Source organism: Lipotes vexillifer, unplaced genomic scaffold (genome assembly GCF_000442215.2).
Source record: "Lipotes vexillifer unplaced genomic scaffold, Lipotes_vexillifer_v1.1 scaffold124, whole genome shotgun sequence".
NCBI classification, from domain to species: domain Eukaryota; kingdom Metazoa; phylum Chordata; class Mammalia; order Artiodactyla; family Lipotidae; genus Lipotes; species Lipotes vexillifer.
Genome location: NW_006771308.1, coordinates 1,313,206 through 1,328,549, shown reverse-complemented (window position 1 = coordinate 1,328,549; position 15,344 = coordinate 1,313,206). Strand labels below are relative to the sequence as shown.

The 15,344-nt window shown below is 38.8% G+C and overlaps 2 protein-coding genes across 4 annotated transcripts in view; one reads left to right on the top strand and one right to left on the bottom strand.

The window, feature by feature from the left end:
* Positions 1–7,868, top strand: part of DMAC2L (distal membrane arm assembly component 2 like) — an 11,108-nt gene extending 3,240 nt beyond the window's left edge. Inside the window, exons 2-5 of one of the 2 annotated variants that reach the window (XM_007446612.1) lie at positions 2,552–2,663; positions 3,945–4,153; positions 4,747–4,918; positions 6,684–7,868. In XM_007446612.1, coding sequence (XP_007446674.1) covers positions 2,557–2,663; positions 3,945–4,153; positions 4,747–4,918; positions 6,684–6,798 — 603 coding nt within the window. In that variant the 5' untranslated portion in view covers positions 2,552–2,556 and the 3' untranslated portion in view covers positions 6,799–7,868. The remainder of the gene's footprint in view (positions 1–2,551; positions 2,664–3,944; positions 4,154–4,746; positions 4,919–6,683) is intronic. The other variant, XM_007446613.1, reaches the window with a different exon arrangement.
* Positions 7,869–9,386: 1,518 nt separating this feature from the next.
* The window catches only part of CDKL1 (cyclin dependent kinase like 1), a 64,146-nt gene continuing 58,188 nt past the window's right edge, over positions 9,387–15,344 (bottom strand). The window contains exons 8-10 of one of the 2 annotated variants that reach the window (XM_007446615.1): positions 13,799–13,855; positions 12,494–12,649; positions 9,387–10,079 (exon numbers count right to left, since the gene is read on the bottom strand). In XM_007446615.1, coding sequence (XP_007446677.1) covers positions 9,972–10,079; positions 12,494–12,649; positions 13,799–13,855 — 321 coding nt within the window. In that variant the 3' untranslated portion in view covers positions 9,387–9,971. Of the gene's footprint in view, positions 10,080–12,457; positions 12,650–13,798; positions 13,856–15,344 lie in introns of both variants that reach the window. The other variant, XM_007446614.1, reaches the window with a different exon arrangement.

The following is a 15,344-nucleotide window of genomic DNA, read 5'->3' as shown; positions in this document are numbered from 1 at the left end:
TTTCCCTCTAGAAAGCATTCTCAGAGGTAGCTGCTTGAATTCATCTGAAATTCCTAATATCAATTAACAAAGTAGCAGTTGAGAATGCAAAAACCTACCAATTACTTTTTAAAATTTACTGCTAAATAAAAACTTAATTTTCATGTTTAAATTATTTTAAATATAATATCTAATATTTTTAGAGATCATAAGCTGAAGTAAATTTGGTTTAATCTTTCCCTTAAGCAGAAATACAAGGTGGGCCAAAATGAATCAAGTGAAAATACATCAATTTTCACAAACCTCTCTAATTTACCCACTTAATGAGTTTCCCTGGTTTCTGCATGAAAATGTATCACCTATTGAACATTATTAATTGCCAAATATTTATTAAACTTGCATTAGGGGATGGTGCTGTGCTAGGTGCTAAGAAAAATGGAAATGTATAATATGTGATTCTTGCTCTTTCTTTTGCCCTTCATACTTTTCTTTTTTCTGCCTAACTGGAAACTCTTAATCATCCTCTGAGACCCATCTCAGAAGACACCTCTAGTATGAAGCCTATCCCTCACTCCCTTCTCTAAGCTCTCACAGAACTTGTCCATACCTCCATTAAGATATCGTGTTGCATGTTATTCATTTGTTTATATGTCATCTATATATATATGGTATATATACTACACATTCTATGAGGACAGGAACCATGTTTTTCTTGGTCTCTCTCCTGTGTTGTTTTGTTTTGCTTCTGTCTTGCCATTGAATCTCTTGCACTAAGTATAGCAGACATTCCATATTTATTGCATGAATGAATGGATGGATGGAGATGGCATTTGAGTAAGGTCTTGAGGTTGGGGAAGATTTCCATAGGATTCTGGGGGGCGGGGAGGGATGGTAAATGGAGGGAACAGCCTGAGTTGAAGCTGGAAAGCCCAGATTTGTAAATAAGGTTGGCAGCCAAAGGAGTTACTGAGATGGGCACAGGTGGAGAGAGATTTAACCAAAAGCTGGAAAGGGCTGAGAATGTGGGAGGAAGTAGCAGGGGGAGAAGTTTGCAGTAATGAAGGCAGATTGATGATGGAGAAAGGATAAAGAGGCTAGTAGATGGCCCCAGGGTTCTGTCCTCAGACCTCAGCTCTCTTTGTTTTACAACCCAACATACTTGGGGCACTTCCTCAGCTCTAAGGTAGTTCCCACTCAGGCCTCTTTCTAGTCCTCTTCTTTTTCCTGAGTTCTAGAACCATCCAATGACTGAGGAAAGAGCCCTGGACTAATAAGAGAGAAAACTAGGTTCCAGTTTCAGCACTGCTAACAATTAACCATGAAACATTGGACAAGTCCCTTTAAACACATGCGTTTTTTAATACCCCACCTTGTTCCAGAAAGGATTTAGGGTGTCAGTAAGTTACTTATTATCAGGGCTTAAGTTTCCTCATCTCTAAATGACCGTCGATCTTGATGCTGCTGTCTAATATTCCTGAGGCATAGTTCTAACCATGCCAGTGCTCTGTGTTAAAATCTCAATGATTCCCAGCCACCTGCAAAAGACAAACTTCCTGGCTGATCATGGGAGACCCTTCCCGATGTGACTGTGTACATTGTCTCCCTCCTCTTCTCATGACCCCCATGTGCTGAGCCAACTGAACTACAACATGCCTTAAAGGTTCCTGCCTCAGCTTATCACCTGACCTACATTTTTCTGGCATCTTTGTCTATTGAAATCCTTGTGTGTCTTTAACTCTTTTAAGGTCTTTTCCAGGTTCTATCATTTATTTTAACTACCTGGTAACTTGTTTTAGCCCACTCCACCCTGCATTAAGTTGTCAGCTCCTCAAAGGCAGAGACCATGTTTCATTTATCTTTGTTTTCCCCCCACCTGGCACACTATCAGAGAAACTTGAATTGAGATAAATCAGGTTGAGACCAAATTCCAAAATCGCCTTCTCAACTCATAGTTATGGGTTTTGACAGCTGGAAATCATCTGAGGAAATCATCTCATTTTACAAATGAGAAAACCAAGGGTCAGAGAGGTGAAGTTACGTGCCCAGTCTTTCCCAGCTGCCCTTGTACAGCTCTTGCTTTGCACTGTTCTGGGGACACTACTTGCAGCCTTGTGATAGGAAGATCTGTTTCCACGACTCCTCTCCTTTTCTGGATGTAAGTGTCTTAACCTTGACATATTGCTCCTTGGGTGATTTTAGTTTGTCATTTTGGTACTGGAAATGTAGATTGGGACGGGAGCTGTTTTCAGTAAATTTGTAGATGCACTGCCTGCATGGACTCCAGGTGGCACCACTGCAGGCTGACTCCAATTGAGGAGTGAACAAGTAGAAAGAACAACGTCAAGGCTGGAAGGAACCATAGAGATCATTCAATTCAGCCTCTCATTTTTGCAGCAAAAGAAACCAAAAAAAAGACAGGAGTAACTTGCTTAATAACTATTGAGTGGCAAGTGAGTCATCAGCTTTATCAGCACAAGAGCACTGACTCTGAAGTTGTAAAGTCAGTTGCCGTATGTATGGGACTCTGATTGCCGGCTGATGATCTAATATGAATACTGTTTTATGTGTCTAGATCAAATGATGCTGTTTGGAAAAATTTCCCAGCAGTTCTGTGGCTTAAAGAAACTCCCAAGGTCACGTGACTCCCGATACTTCTGGGGCTGGTTGAATGCAGTGTTTAATAAGTAAGTTACTCTAACTAAAGTGAAGAAATGTGGGAATTGTTACAGCTTGATGAGTTCCCAGTAGCTAATTTGGTTATTTCTTGTGTTTCAAATGTTTTTTGTGTCGTGCGTGCAGTACGATCCTAACTTTCTTTTAAAGCAAGTAAAAAGTACAAGCACTGAATAAAGATCAGAAAAATAGATTACAGAATATTAACTGTCTGGGTTACAGGACTTAAGTGATTCTTATTCATCCTTTCAATGCCTTTCAAGTTTCCTGAAATGAACATTTATTACTTTTGTAATCAGAAAAGCTCAGTAAATGTAATTTTAGAATATTTTATTCTATGGCTTCTTAAGGGATGTAGTTAACCTTTTGAATACTATCAAGGGAAATCAAGGTTTTAAACAGTTGGTTGGGGGACTTCCCTGGTGGTGCAGTGGTTAAGAATCTGCCTGCTAATGAAGGGGACACGGGTTCGAGCCCTGGTCCCCACATGCCACGGAGCAACTAAGCCCGTGTGCCACAACTACTAAGCCTGCGCTCTAGAGCCCGCAAGCCACAACTACTGAAGCCCACATGCCACAACTACTGAAGCCCACACACCCAGAGCCTGTGCTCTGCAACAAAGAGAAGCCACCGCAATGAGAAGCCTGCACACCACAATGAAGAGTAGCCCCCGCTCGCCGCAACTAGAGAAAGCCTGCATACTGCAACGAAGACCCAACACAGCCAAAAATAAATTTATTTTAAAAAATAAAATAAATAAAAAGTTGGTGGCATGCTTAGAAATATCATTTTGAAACTGACAAAACTAACCTCCTTGTTGCTTAATATAGCATTAATACCACTAACTAGAGAAAAAGGCATATGTTAAAATTAATGAATATCACTTAATGACATTAATTTGGACAAAGGTTCAAAATTATTCCCTTTTTAATCTTTTGTCATTAATAAAAATGATAACCAAGTGTAGTCATTCATTCAAAACGTAGATACTGAGTACCTCCTGGTGTGAAGCTATTGTGCTACATACGAATCAATGAAGACTCAATGTCTGCCTGATAAACTCACATAAGAATAATATGCCTTGACAGAGTTCACTTGAAAACAAAAACAAAAGCAGAAAAGGTAGCAGGTAGAGCCATTGAATGTTTTCTTTACATGGATTTCACTAATATATTATCTCCCTCATCATGTGAAGTGAAAAGTGGTTGCTATTCTGTATTTACTTTGGAGAACATTGTTAAGAAGCTAGTGACTATAGTAAAAGCTACCTGCTTTTGTTCTCTTGCCAACAGAGTGGATCATGAACGCATCCGGGATGTTGGCCCTGACAGGGCAGCGTCCGAGTGGCTGCTGCGCTGTGGGGCTGTGGTGCGCTACCACGGCCAGGAGAGGTGGCAGAAGGACTACAACCACCTCCCAACAGGCCCTCTGGACAAATACAAGATTCAGGCAATTGATGCCACTGATTCTTGTATCATGAGCATTGGATTTGATCACATGGGTAACTCCCCTATCATTTGTTATGGGAAATGCAGGTGATTTGCAGTGACATTTGGTTGCAGTTGACTCACTATTATAGTCATAGGTGTGTCCTTTCTGCCTTTTTCAGTCCAATCCAGCTTGTTTCTTCCTGTGTATGATATTTATTTTTAAATTAAATAGAGGTTACAAATACCTTCCTCTCCTTTCTCCCTGCACTAAGCTTGTCTCTACATGCCTTTATTCTGTGCTTTATTGACTTAAAATTCAAGGCCTTGTTTGTCAAATTATCTTTGTCAAACTTCTGTCATTGAGAAACGCTCACGAATGTAGAAATAATTATATCCACACGGCTTCTGCTTGTGTGGGCATTTCTTTCCTCCAGTGCATTGGGCATCTGACTGCAGAATGGCCCTGTCCATCAGCACAACCTGTATAGTGAATACCTTGTATGGTTAATAGGGTGACTAATCGTTACTGTTTTCCTGGGGCTAAGAGGTTTCCTAGGACTTAGGACTTTCAATCCTAAAACTAGAACAATTCTGGGCAAACTAGGATAGTTGATCATCTTAATGGTAAAGCAGGTTCTTAAACTGTACTTTTTTTTTCCCCCAGAAGGCCTACAGCATGTTGAAAAAATAAGGCTATGCAAGTGTCACTATATTGAGGATGACTGTTTGGAGAGACTTAGTCAACTTGAAAATTTACAAAAAAGCATGTTGGAAATGGAAATAATTTCATGTGGGAATGTCACAGACAAAGGTATCATTGCTTTGCATCATTTAAGGTAGGTGGTCAGTGCCAAAATGGAAACTTGATAATGTTAAGGTGAATAATCGGAATTTAAAACAGTTGAGAGGTGGTCTCTTTAATTCTGAAAAATATAATTTATGAAAATAACTTAACTGTCAGCTATAATATTTTAAAAGTTTAAATTATCACCCTTAATATGTTATGGTTGTATTGCATTTTTTAGGGAGCATCTTTTTAAAAAATTGACCTACATAAAGCACCTAGCAGGGTTCCTATTACAGAAAGCTTTCAATAAGTACTAGCTATTATACTTCCTCCCCATCTTTTAATTTCCCCTGTGTTCTGCCAGTAACCTCAGCACCACAGAAGTCTCAGAAATCTTAAACATTAGAACCAAAAGTACTAGATTGTTGATCTCTTACATTAGTTGAGGCTTTAAGGCTTCACCTTTTAATACACACTTGGTTCCTTTAAGAACTTTCCCAATTTCTTTTCCTTTCTAGGTTAAGATTCATATTTTTAAAATTCAATTTACCTAAACTAAGAACAAAAACATGAAACCGTTCATCCATTTCTCCCACTCCCCACCCTGTGCCTTTGGCAACCACCAATTTGTTCTATGTATCTATGAGCTTGCTTATTTATTTATTTTTAGCTTCCACATATAAGACATCATACAATATTTGTTTTTCTCTGACTTATTTCACTAAGCATAATGCCCTCAAGGTCCATCCAAATTGTTGCCAATGCAGAATTTCATTTTTTTATGGCTGAATACTACATCATTGTATACATACACATTTTCTTTACCTAATCCATCAATGGACGCTTACGTTGTTTCTGTATCTTGACTATTGTAAATAATGCTGCAATGAATATGGGGGTACAGATACCTTTTCGAGTTAGTGTTTTTGTTTTATTCAGGTAAATACTGAAAAGTAGAATTGCTGGATCATATGGTAGTTCTGTTTTTAATTTTTTGAGGAACCTCCATGCTGTTTTACATATGACTGCCCCAATTTACAATCCCACCAACAGTGCACAAGGACTCCCTTTTCTCTACATCCTCACCAACACTTTCTAGTCGTTTTGATAATGGCCATTCTAACAACAGTGTGAGGTGATATCTCATAGTGGTTTTGATTTGCATTTCCCTGATAATGATGTAGAGTATCTTTTCATGTACCTGTTCTCCATCTGTATGTCTTCTTTGGAAAAATGTCTATTCAGATATTTTGCCCATTTAAAAAATTGGATTGTTTGGGGTTTTTCCTATTGAGTCGTATGAGTTCTTTATACATTTTGGATGTTAGTTCCTTATCAGATATATGATTTGCAAATATTTTCTCCCGTTCAGTAGGTTGCCTTTTCATTTTGTTGATGGTGTCCTTTGCTGTATATAAGATTTTCAATTTGATGTAATCCAACTTGTTTATTTTTGCTTTAGTTGTTTTTGCTTTTAGTGTCAGATGCAAAAAATCATCACCATGACTGATGTCATATTTTATATTTAACATACAAAGGAGTTCTATGCCATAATATACATAAAATATTTGGAAGAATTCAGCAGCATTATTGATAATTCAGAACAACTAAACTGTCCAAGGTCTGGCTTAGTGCCTAGCATGAATTTCATTTAAAGTAGTACTCTAAGACTACCATTCTAAAAGTCATTTTGAAAGTGTAGGATGATATGAACACATTCTGTGTGTAGCTTTTTTAAGTCAATAAAGCAAGTTTACTTTTAATGCTATGAGTAAAGGCCAAATTGAATTAACTTTTAAAAACTTCTCTTCCAGAAACCTCAAGTATTTGTTTTTAAGTGATCTTCCTGGCATAAAAGAAAAAGAAAAAATTGTCCAAGCCTTTAAAACATCACTGCCTTCTCTGGAACTAAAATTAGACTTGAAGTAAAATAGTAATATTCAGTAAGTGTCTTATTTCAATATAAAGTATCACGTGCAATTGTTGATCCTAAACAGCAACAAATATTACATAAACATCAACAGAACTACAAGAATCTTATACCACAACATTCTAGCAGAGTCCATCATGTAGAAAATAAACATTCAGATGTGATTCACCAAAGTTACTAAGTTAGAAGTGAGAATTTAGGTACGTTAAATCATTTTAAGAAAAATGCAAACCAGGTACCATTTTAATTCTTATATATTCCTTATTTTATATCAATCCTATATAAATATCTCTTGATGTAGATACTGAAGAGTTCTTTAAAATGATTTAAATGTACAACACAGATATTCTTTATTTTTAACAGTAATTTGTTACTTTAAAGTTTTTGAAGCATGTTACTATAAATATACAATTATGAAAAACTGAAAGCTAAATTTCAGATTCACTGATGGAGTCAGTTATGCAAAGTAGTCAGAGGTTGCTGGGGCATTCATATTGCTTCCCAGGATTCGCATGCATTTGTCATGATCCTGCATTCCTGTGCTCTTTATACCATACAACCTTTCTCTGAATGAACAGTTTCTGGCTAATTTGTCTATTTTGTAGGCTTAGTCTAGTGTCTTATTAAAACTAGACATAAATACCTGGCTGGATTTAAATAGCTTTGCTGATTGCAATAGAACAGAGGAAACAATGATGAAGGCCAGCAGAGCTATACTTACTTTCTGCTTAAATTAAAAAACTGCTTCAAACAGAAAAATTTAACATGTCAGTTAGAAACTAATTTGTATTCCCTCAGATATGTTGGATAGTACTTCCCATGAGCTCAAGGGACATCATAAGAAGTATAAGCACAAAATTCACTGTACATCTAGAAAGCAGTGATAAAGAATATCATAAATAGGTATAAACAGATCTTTATTTTTGCCTGCTTCAAATGGTCCTGATTCTATTATTGTTAGTTATATGCCAACTTGTTTGTGGATTTCGGTATGTTTGGTTTGAATATTAATCTGTTGAATATAACCTTGACTGGAGATAATTTTAAAATAAACACTTTCTGTGATGCAGCATTAAAGGAGAAAAATGAATTTTCGTTGTGTTAGGAACCAGCTTATGTAGATAGCACATACCATAAATGATGTACTGTTTACTAACACAATTGCCACTGTCATTTTAAAAATCAGAACATAGTAAATAAAAAAATGATAAGGATGTAGAATAGTCTCATGTGAAACAGTAGTGATTCCATGCTGAAGAAAAGATCACAGATATGGTTAAATTAAGTATAAGCATATATTTAATAGAACTCATTAGGAGAAAATGACCACTTCTATCTCAGCCTTGTTTGATTACTATGTGATGAAGCAACTGATTGACCACAGGTTAGTCTGGAGCTACTTTTCTACTCTGAATGGTATTCCTTAAAACTACTGGATAAATTAGGCAGTTATAGTCATCTGCCTCATCAGGTACACTGTTGGGGGTAAGGAAAAAAGGAAAAACACAAAATGTAAACTATTAGCAGAAGCTGGATGTCCTTCTTTGTCATTTGAATCAAGTCTACATAACAAGAATTAGATTAAACTGTGACTAGTATTTAACCCGCTATCAGCTCTATGCAAGAAGCTACATACATTAGGAAGCCTCAGGATATCACTAAACTGGCTGGGGTAGCCAAAATTATTGAACAGATGCCAGAATTTGGTGGATTACTTAACAGTAAGTGAATAAGGTCAAATGCTCTCATGAAGAAAATTAACACAGCAAACTGAGAATGCTGTGTAAACTGAGAATGCAGAAGAAAGGTTTTGAAGATACAGTAAAATACATCTTCAAAAACCATGGCTGTAAAATACATCTTCAAAAACCATGGCTGAAGACTGCTAGGAAATAGCAGCATATCAATCAAAAATGGGGTTGAGCAATAAGAAGCAGACATCAGCTTCATATTGCCCCTGTGTCCAGGGGACAGGATGAAAAAGCTTTTTGAATAGGAGCAATAGGCCAAATCAAAGCTAGTTATATGTCATCATTTTAAGTATCACTGTACAAAGCTAGGAATTCTCAATATCATTTTGGTCTATTTTCTTATTAGTTAACTTTTAGTTGTTAGGTTGGGATACACGCACACATATATGTGTGTGCACTATAGATATACACACATACACATACAGTGTAAAAAGATATTTCAGGGAAAACATCAACTTATAACCTTATGTCTTTTATAACCCAAGTAAAAGCTCATAAGCAGTTTCTTCCAAAACCCAGATCACTATAGTCCTGCCAGTATCTCTGCCTCCAAGTCTGAGGCTGAGCTGGAGAGAATGAAGTACGAATTACTTTCAGGCTGGCAGGCCCAGTTCCTGTGAAGCCTGTGGATCTTGTTCTACCCCTGGGTCAGCTGCCAAGCTTCATGCCATTGTTTGCAAGGGGAATTGGGTGAACAAGTGTAGATGGATTATAGTAAATCCATCTTGCCTGCAAAAATGACTAAGATGCATCCTTTACTAAAGGTAAAGACCAAGCTATATGTAAGAAATGTCTATAAACATATCATTAAATATATAAGCATGTAAATTATAGTCTTTTATGATAATCCATATGATTTTAAATATTTTAAACATCTCATATATTCAAAAAAGTTTCAATATATAAAAATCAAGAGCTAGAGCAAGCAGGAAATGGAATTTTAAACATTTTGGTTTCAAGAACCTTAACTCTCCTTAAATACGATGAGAAAATCTGAAAAGGCAGGAGATAGGACTCAAAGCAACAGAGATCCAAGGAAACATATATGGGCATTCTGTAATCCATTTTTTCACTTGTGGCATATGGTGCAATTGAAGCATAAATTTTTTTATCTCTAATTTTGCTGGAGGTATGGGCGAGTGCAGTAGATAGTTTATATTCTTTCCATAAGCTCAGCTACTTAGATACAACAAAAATAAAAGTGAAAATCCAAAGTTTTTCCTTTCTGTTCTGGACACCATCGTCAAACATGGAACACTGCCTCTGGCATGTCCCTTCATGGCTTGCCAAGTGGCCTCCCCCAGTTAGTTACTATGTTTTCTTCTGATGTTTTTTTCAACATTGTGATTGCTTTCAATCAAATATATGTTTTATTCAAATTAATGATCAATTCTTTTTTTTGTTCTCAATCTCCAAGCTCTTTAAATGTTTGGAAAACGGTAGTTAAGTTTCTTGGTGTTATAGTAGTACTTCTTGTTATCCAAAGCTGGGAGGATGCTGCTGCTAGTCAGCTGAGGTAGGTACTGCAACTGAAAATATGAAACACAGAATTACATTCAATGCCGTACACTTTTTTCATTATTGCTAACACATCCAAAAGAGGTAAACAAACAACTTTTCCAGCACAGAAATACTTTTTCTGCACAGAATCCAGGATCTGAGAAAGGATAAAATGTTTAAATTTGGTCTCTGCTCAGGGGCGGAATTGAAGGATGTGGAGCTCACGCCCTCCCATAAATTTGGTCTCTGCTTTTTCTTTTCAATATTTATTTTATATTATAAAGCAAAACATGCACATTAAAGGAAATTTAGAGAATATGAAAAAGAAGGGAAAATCTACATGTTAACATTACTGGGAAAAAACATAGATTCATGGGGGTTAAGAGCTTGCTGGGACCTTAGGGATCATTTAAGCCAATATCTTGTCTTGTAGTGAAGAAAACTGATGTCTGGAGCACTCAGGTGATTTGCCCACCTACTACCTTAGTTAAAAAGGCAAAACTGCTCCTTTCATGCTGCCAGAAAATGTTTGAATTTATCATCAATGTCAAATGAAAGTAAGGGAACACATTTCTTTTTGTACAGTACTATATGGCCTTAGGTATCTGAAAAACAAGTACTTTTAAATCAAACAATTGGGAACTACAAGCAACACACAAATTAGTTGGGTTCCCCTAGTCTTTCAAGTAAAAATATTTCCATCAAGACGCTCTTTTTTTTTTTTTTAATTGGTGCCTATTTCAGTAGCATATATGGGCAGGTGGCTCATCCTGAGGTTCTAGTCACAACTCTGCTACAAGTCTCACTTTCTGCCATTGACAATCCACTTTTTTAATTTTTTTTTTTTTTTTTAATTTTTGGCTGCGTTGGGTCTGTTGCTGCGTGCGGGCTTTCTCTAGTTGCGGTAAGCGGGGGCTACTCTTCGCTGTGGTGCACGGGATTCTCATTGCGGTGGCTTCTCGTTGCGGAGCATGGGCTCTAGGCGCGTGGGCTTCAGTAGTTGTGGCACAGGGGCTCAGTAGTTGTGGAGCACGGGCTCTAGAGCGCAGGCTCAGTTGTTGCGCATGGGCTTAGTTGCTCTGCAGCATGTGGGATCTTCCCAGACCAGCGCTCTAACCCATGTCCCCTGCATTGGCAGGCAGATTCTTAACCGCTGCGCCACCAGGGAAGGCCCCCTTTTTTTTTTTTTTTTGGGTGCGCGAGCCTCTCACTGTTGTGGCCTCTCCTGTTGCGGAGTACAGGCTCTGGACACACAGGCTCAGCGGCCATGGCTCACGGGCCCAGCCGCTCCGCGGCCTGTGGGATCCTCCCGGACCGGGGCACGAACCCGTGTCCCCTGCATCGGCAGGCGGACTCTCAACCACTGTGCCACCAGGGAAGCCCTAAGTCCCACTTTTTAAAGTTTTAATTCCAGTTTCTTTACAAGAAGGGATGAGATTTTCTAAAATCCCCGGTAATTCAAGGGTTCTAAGATTCTTGAACACAAAGAAACAGCAAGATAAGGGGTAACTCTGAGGGGAAAGTCTATTCCCAGTCTGTTTTGCATTAAAAGCATTCTTAATTTCATAAGTCTGGTCTTTTAGGGCCCTGGGTTTCATGCTGTACCTGTTCATAATGGACTGTCCACCCTCTTCTCTCCTCCAAACCTCACAAACACCACCCAGGTGCCACTCAGCATACTGGGCAGAGGAGGCTGCAAAGGGAAAGACTAAGACAAGATAATCTATAGCTTAAGGGGTACCTGAGCAAATCCGGAAGCAACCAGGAGCAGCCAACTCATCTTAATTGTGGTTCCAACTACAGTCCATCCTAAATTATTACGGCTTTTGGCTTATGACAAGACACTTAATGTAAGGCCATTCTGCCACTTTACACCAGTCACAATTCTCCACAGGCTCCCAGTGTGCAGCTTGGATGCTGTGATCTGGTTAAATGCACTGTTCTGCTGCTCTCACTGAAAGCACTCATCACCACATTTACACTAGCCAACTCTGATGATTACTGGATCAGGGAGGAAAACAGTTCCTTTTTTAGATAAACCTGGAGTGTCAGTCAATACTGAAGGTAAACATGATGACAGAGAGCTAACCGGGATAAATTTGATTTCGTTTTCCAAAGCATAAGAAGCACGCTTCTTGTCCCTGGCTGGGACCTGTGCTCATGCACACCAAAAGCCCTGGCCCCTGGCTGGCAGCAGGGAGCTGCTGGGCAAGGTCACCTTTAGGATTCTGGGAGAAGGGACCTTAGCAGGCAGATGTCTTTGGGACCCTGGTTGGTAGATCTTGTGACCTGTGTGTCCTCATGCAGGGATAAAGGTGCTGGAGCTGCAAGCCACAACTGCCACCTCAAGTATAGATTCAGACTCTCCGCACCAGGTGGCAGGTATGAGCTCATTTGAAATTACAACCTTGGATGCTTCTGTAAAGCAGTGCCCCATCTTTACCCGCGGCAGGTGCTTTCGGCTCTGTCTTAGGGTCTTCCCTGTTGATTTCTCATGCTCTTTTGCCAAATCCCCTATTTCTCTGATGCTGTCAAAATATGGATGCCCCAACAGCTGCTCACATGTCAGTCTCTCGGCAGGATTCATGTGGAGACAGCCCTGAAAGAACAGAAAATACCCTCTCCTTACTTCTTTAAAATTGCATTAACTTATTAAAGTCATTTTCTTCTTCTTTGAAAGATTAAACTCTTCAGTTGGGAACAAAAGGGGGGAAAACTTTCGTTCCTTCCACAATCATTCATGGGTAACCACGTAATGGATTAATAAATAGTTTCTAGGAATAGTAACAAAAAAAATCATTTTCTCCACCTTGTTCTGTTCCTGAGGCATTTGGCGCTCTGCCCTGAAGGAGTAGGATACGATTTTTGAGTTCACCTCAGTGTCTCACTAGAATAATCCACTTAACCCATTTGGTTCCTTGCCTGTACTTAGTAAAAACTAGTTTTTTATTTAAAAAATCACACATGGTAAAAATAAAATTTATACAGCATGTAGCAGAGTCTCTTCAGCACTCTAGTTCTTCCATTCTCCCTTCTAAAATCAGTTATTTTAAGTATATTCTTCCAGAAATAGTCCATGCATTACAAATATCTATGTGTATGTAAGGAAGGAGAGGCATAATATACATCTCTTTATGTTACATCATTCTTAACTATTTGCTTTGCCAGTAAATAGGCCAGAGGGCTCATACTTGGATAGATTAAATCTCACAATTACATACCCCAAGGAACTGTCTCATTTTTTAAAATTATAAATGCATGAGTAAATGTTTTAAATACTTTTTGAAATGGGTGGGACATTGTCTGTAACTTGCAAACATTTTAATTGGTACCTCATTTTACATAAGGGCTATTATATTTCTGAAAATGTGTATATAAATCAAGTTTTAAAATCAAAACCTATTTCCAATATACTAGGGAGTTGGCTATTTAAAAGAATCCTATGGCTAAACATTTTTTTGAAGAAAAGGATCCTTTTGTAAAACAAACCACCACAATCTTAAATTTCTATTTTGTGTTAATTTAGATTTCAAGTACAGTTTAAGTTTATTTAAAGTGAAAAATACTTTCAGATGTTTTCACTGTCATGTGACCCATTTTTAGAAATGGAAAATATGTATACTTTTCAAAGGAGAAGAAGAATTCTAAAAGGAACACTTTTCAGTCCATGGATTGACATACATCATTCAGATTCCCTAGTGATACAGCTGCCGTGTGCTTCCAGGTCTGTTGGAAGCCATGATTTTACCTTTAAGAGCCCCAGGGCAGGATACGAGATGTTTGGAAATTTTAATTCAAGTGGTTCCTGTTAAAGAAAAGAAAACAGGGATTTTATTTACAGCATATATTCAAATATAAGGTTACCTCAGATTGAATTTCTTTTGAGTGAGAGAAGCATCTTCCTGGCACCTTCTTCCCCTCTTCCACTCTCTGCCCACCCCACCTCCCTGTGTCTGTTTCATAAGCTCCTTCTCTCCCCACCTCCAAATTGCTTTTCCAAATTTTCTTCCTAACTTCACTTCCTGAAGAACTGATACAGGTAGCAAATTGTGAGGGAATACTAAGGAAAGAAAAAAAACCCAAAACACTCGTCAAGCAATTGTTATTTCCTTTTTTTCTGCCTCAACTTATATAACTTGCCTTGCCTTAGAATAACTTTTGGCATTTATCTTGGCATTTATAGAAAGGGGCTCTGATTATTGCATTTATTGACATTTACATAAAGGGAGCTACAAAATAGATTTTTTTCCCCAACCCAGAAAATGTTTCTTGGTTTTCTGGAATAAACACTGTTCTCTCATCCCACAAGAGCCTGCTGTTTCCCTGATCATCCTACTGTTTAAAGAGTCTCCTGAGCAGACAATTCATCAATCTCCCTTTGGCCCTTTAAGGCTATTTTGCTCCAGTCACAGGCAGGAGACAATCAGGAAAAATAAACACTATAAAGTAGAAGGAATGCCTATATCAGGCAGACAGGCCAGTTAAAGAGATATACAGCTGATAAAGAGGCTAAAGAGGAGGGGAGCTGAGAAATTAAGAGCTAGCCAAGCGGAGTCAAATAAATGACCAGGTGTGTTGTGTGTTTAAAGATGGCAGTTCCCTGGTGCTGCCATCAAGATTAAGAGCACAGTGTTACTTGGGACAGGGGAACCAGCCAACAACAACCAATTCCTGAGTGTACAGTTATTCATCACTAATGAGAGATAGGAAACTCCAAAACTGAGGCTCTTAAGACCAACAGGGAAAAAAAAAATCCGAAAGCGGATTTGTATCAGCCTTTGAGAGCGGCCCTCTCCACCCCCATAGCTAAACTATTTCTCTTGCTATTTCTGCGTGTTGAATCTGAGCACCTCTGGGGATCGCCTTGACATTGCTGACATTGAGCCCTGCTGTCTCAGCAAGGACGCCTGGGACGAGGCCGGCTGGTTGGCTGTGATAGGATGGGCCCATCCCACCTGCTTAGCCGGTTTCCCTGCCCCAGAAGCAAGCAGGCCTCTCTGGGGCAGGGTTGCTGACCCGCAGAGGGACTGGGGCACAGATGTTCAACCAGCACAGCCCCCCCACTTCTTCTTCCTGTGTTTCTGTCAACAGGAAATCCCCTGCAGCACAACCTCTGGGAAACCATAGGAAGCCTTTTACACTGATGAAACTGATGAAACCTGGGTTGTTTCGGAGGCTTCCCCGGTAGAAAAGCGAACAGGAAATCGCTAAGGGATATTTAGCGTGAAACTGGGAACATCCAGCTCACAAGGGAGCCGGCTGGGTCACCTCCCATATGCCAGGTGTCATTCCTG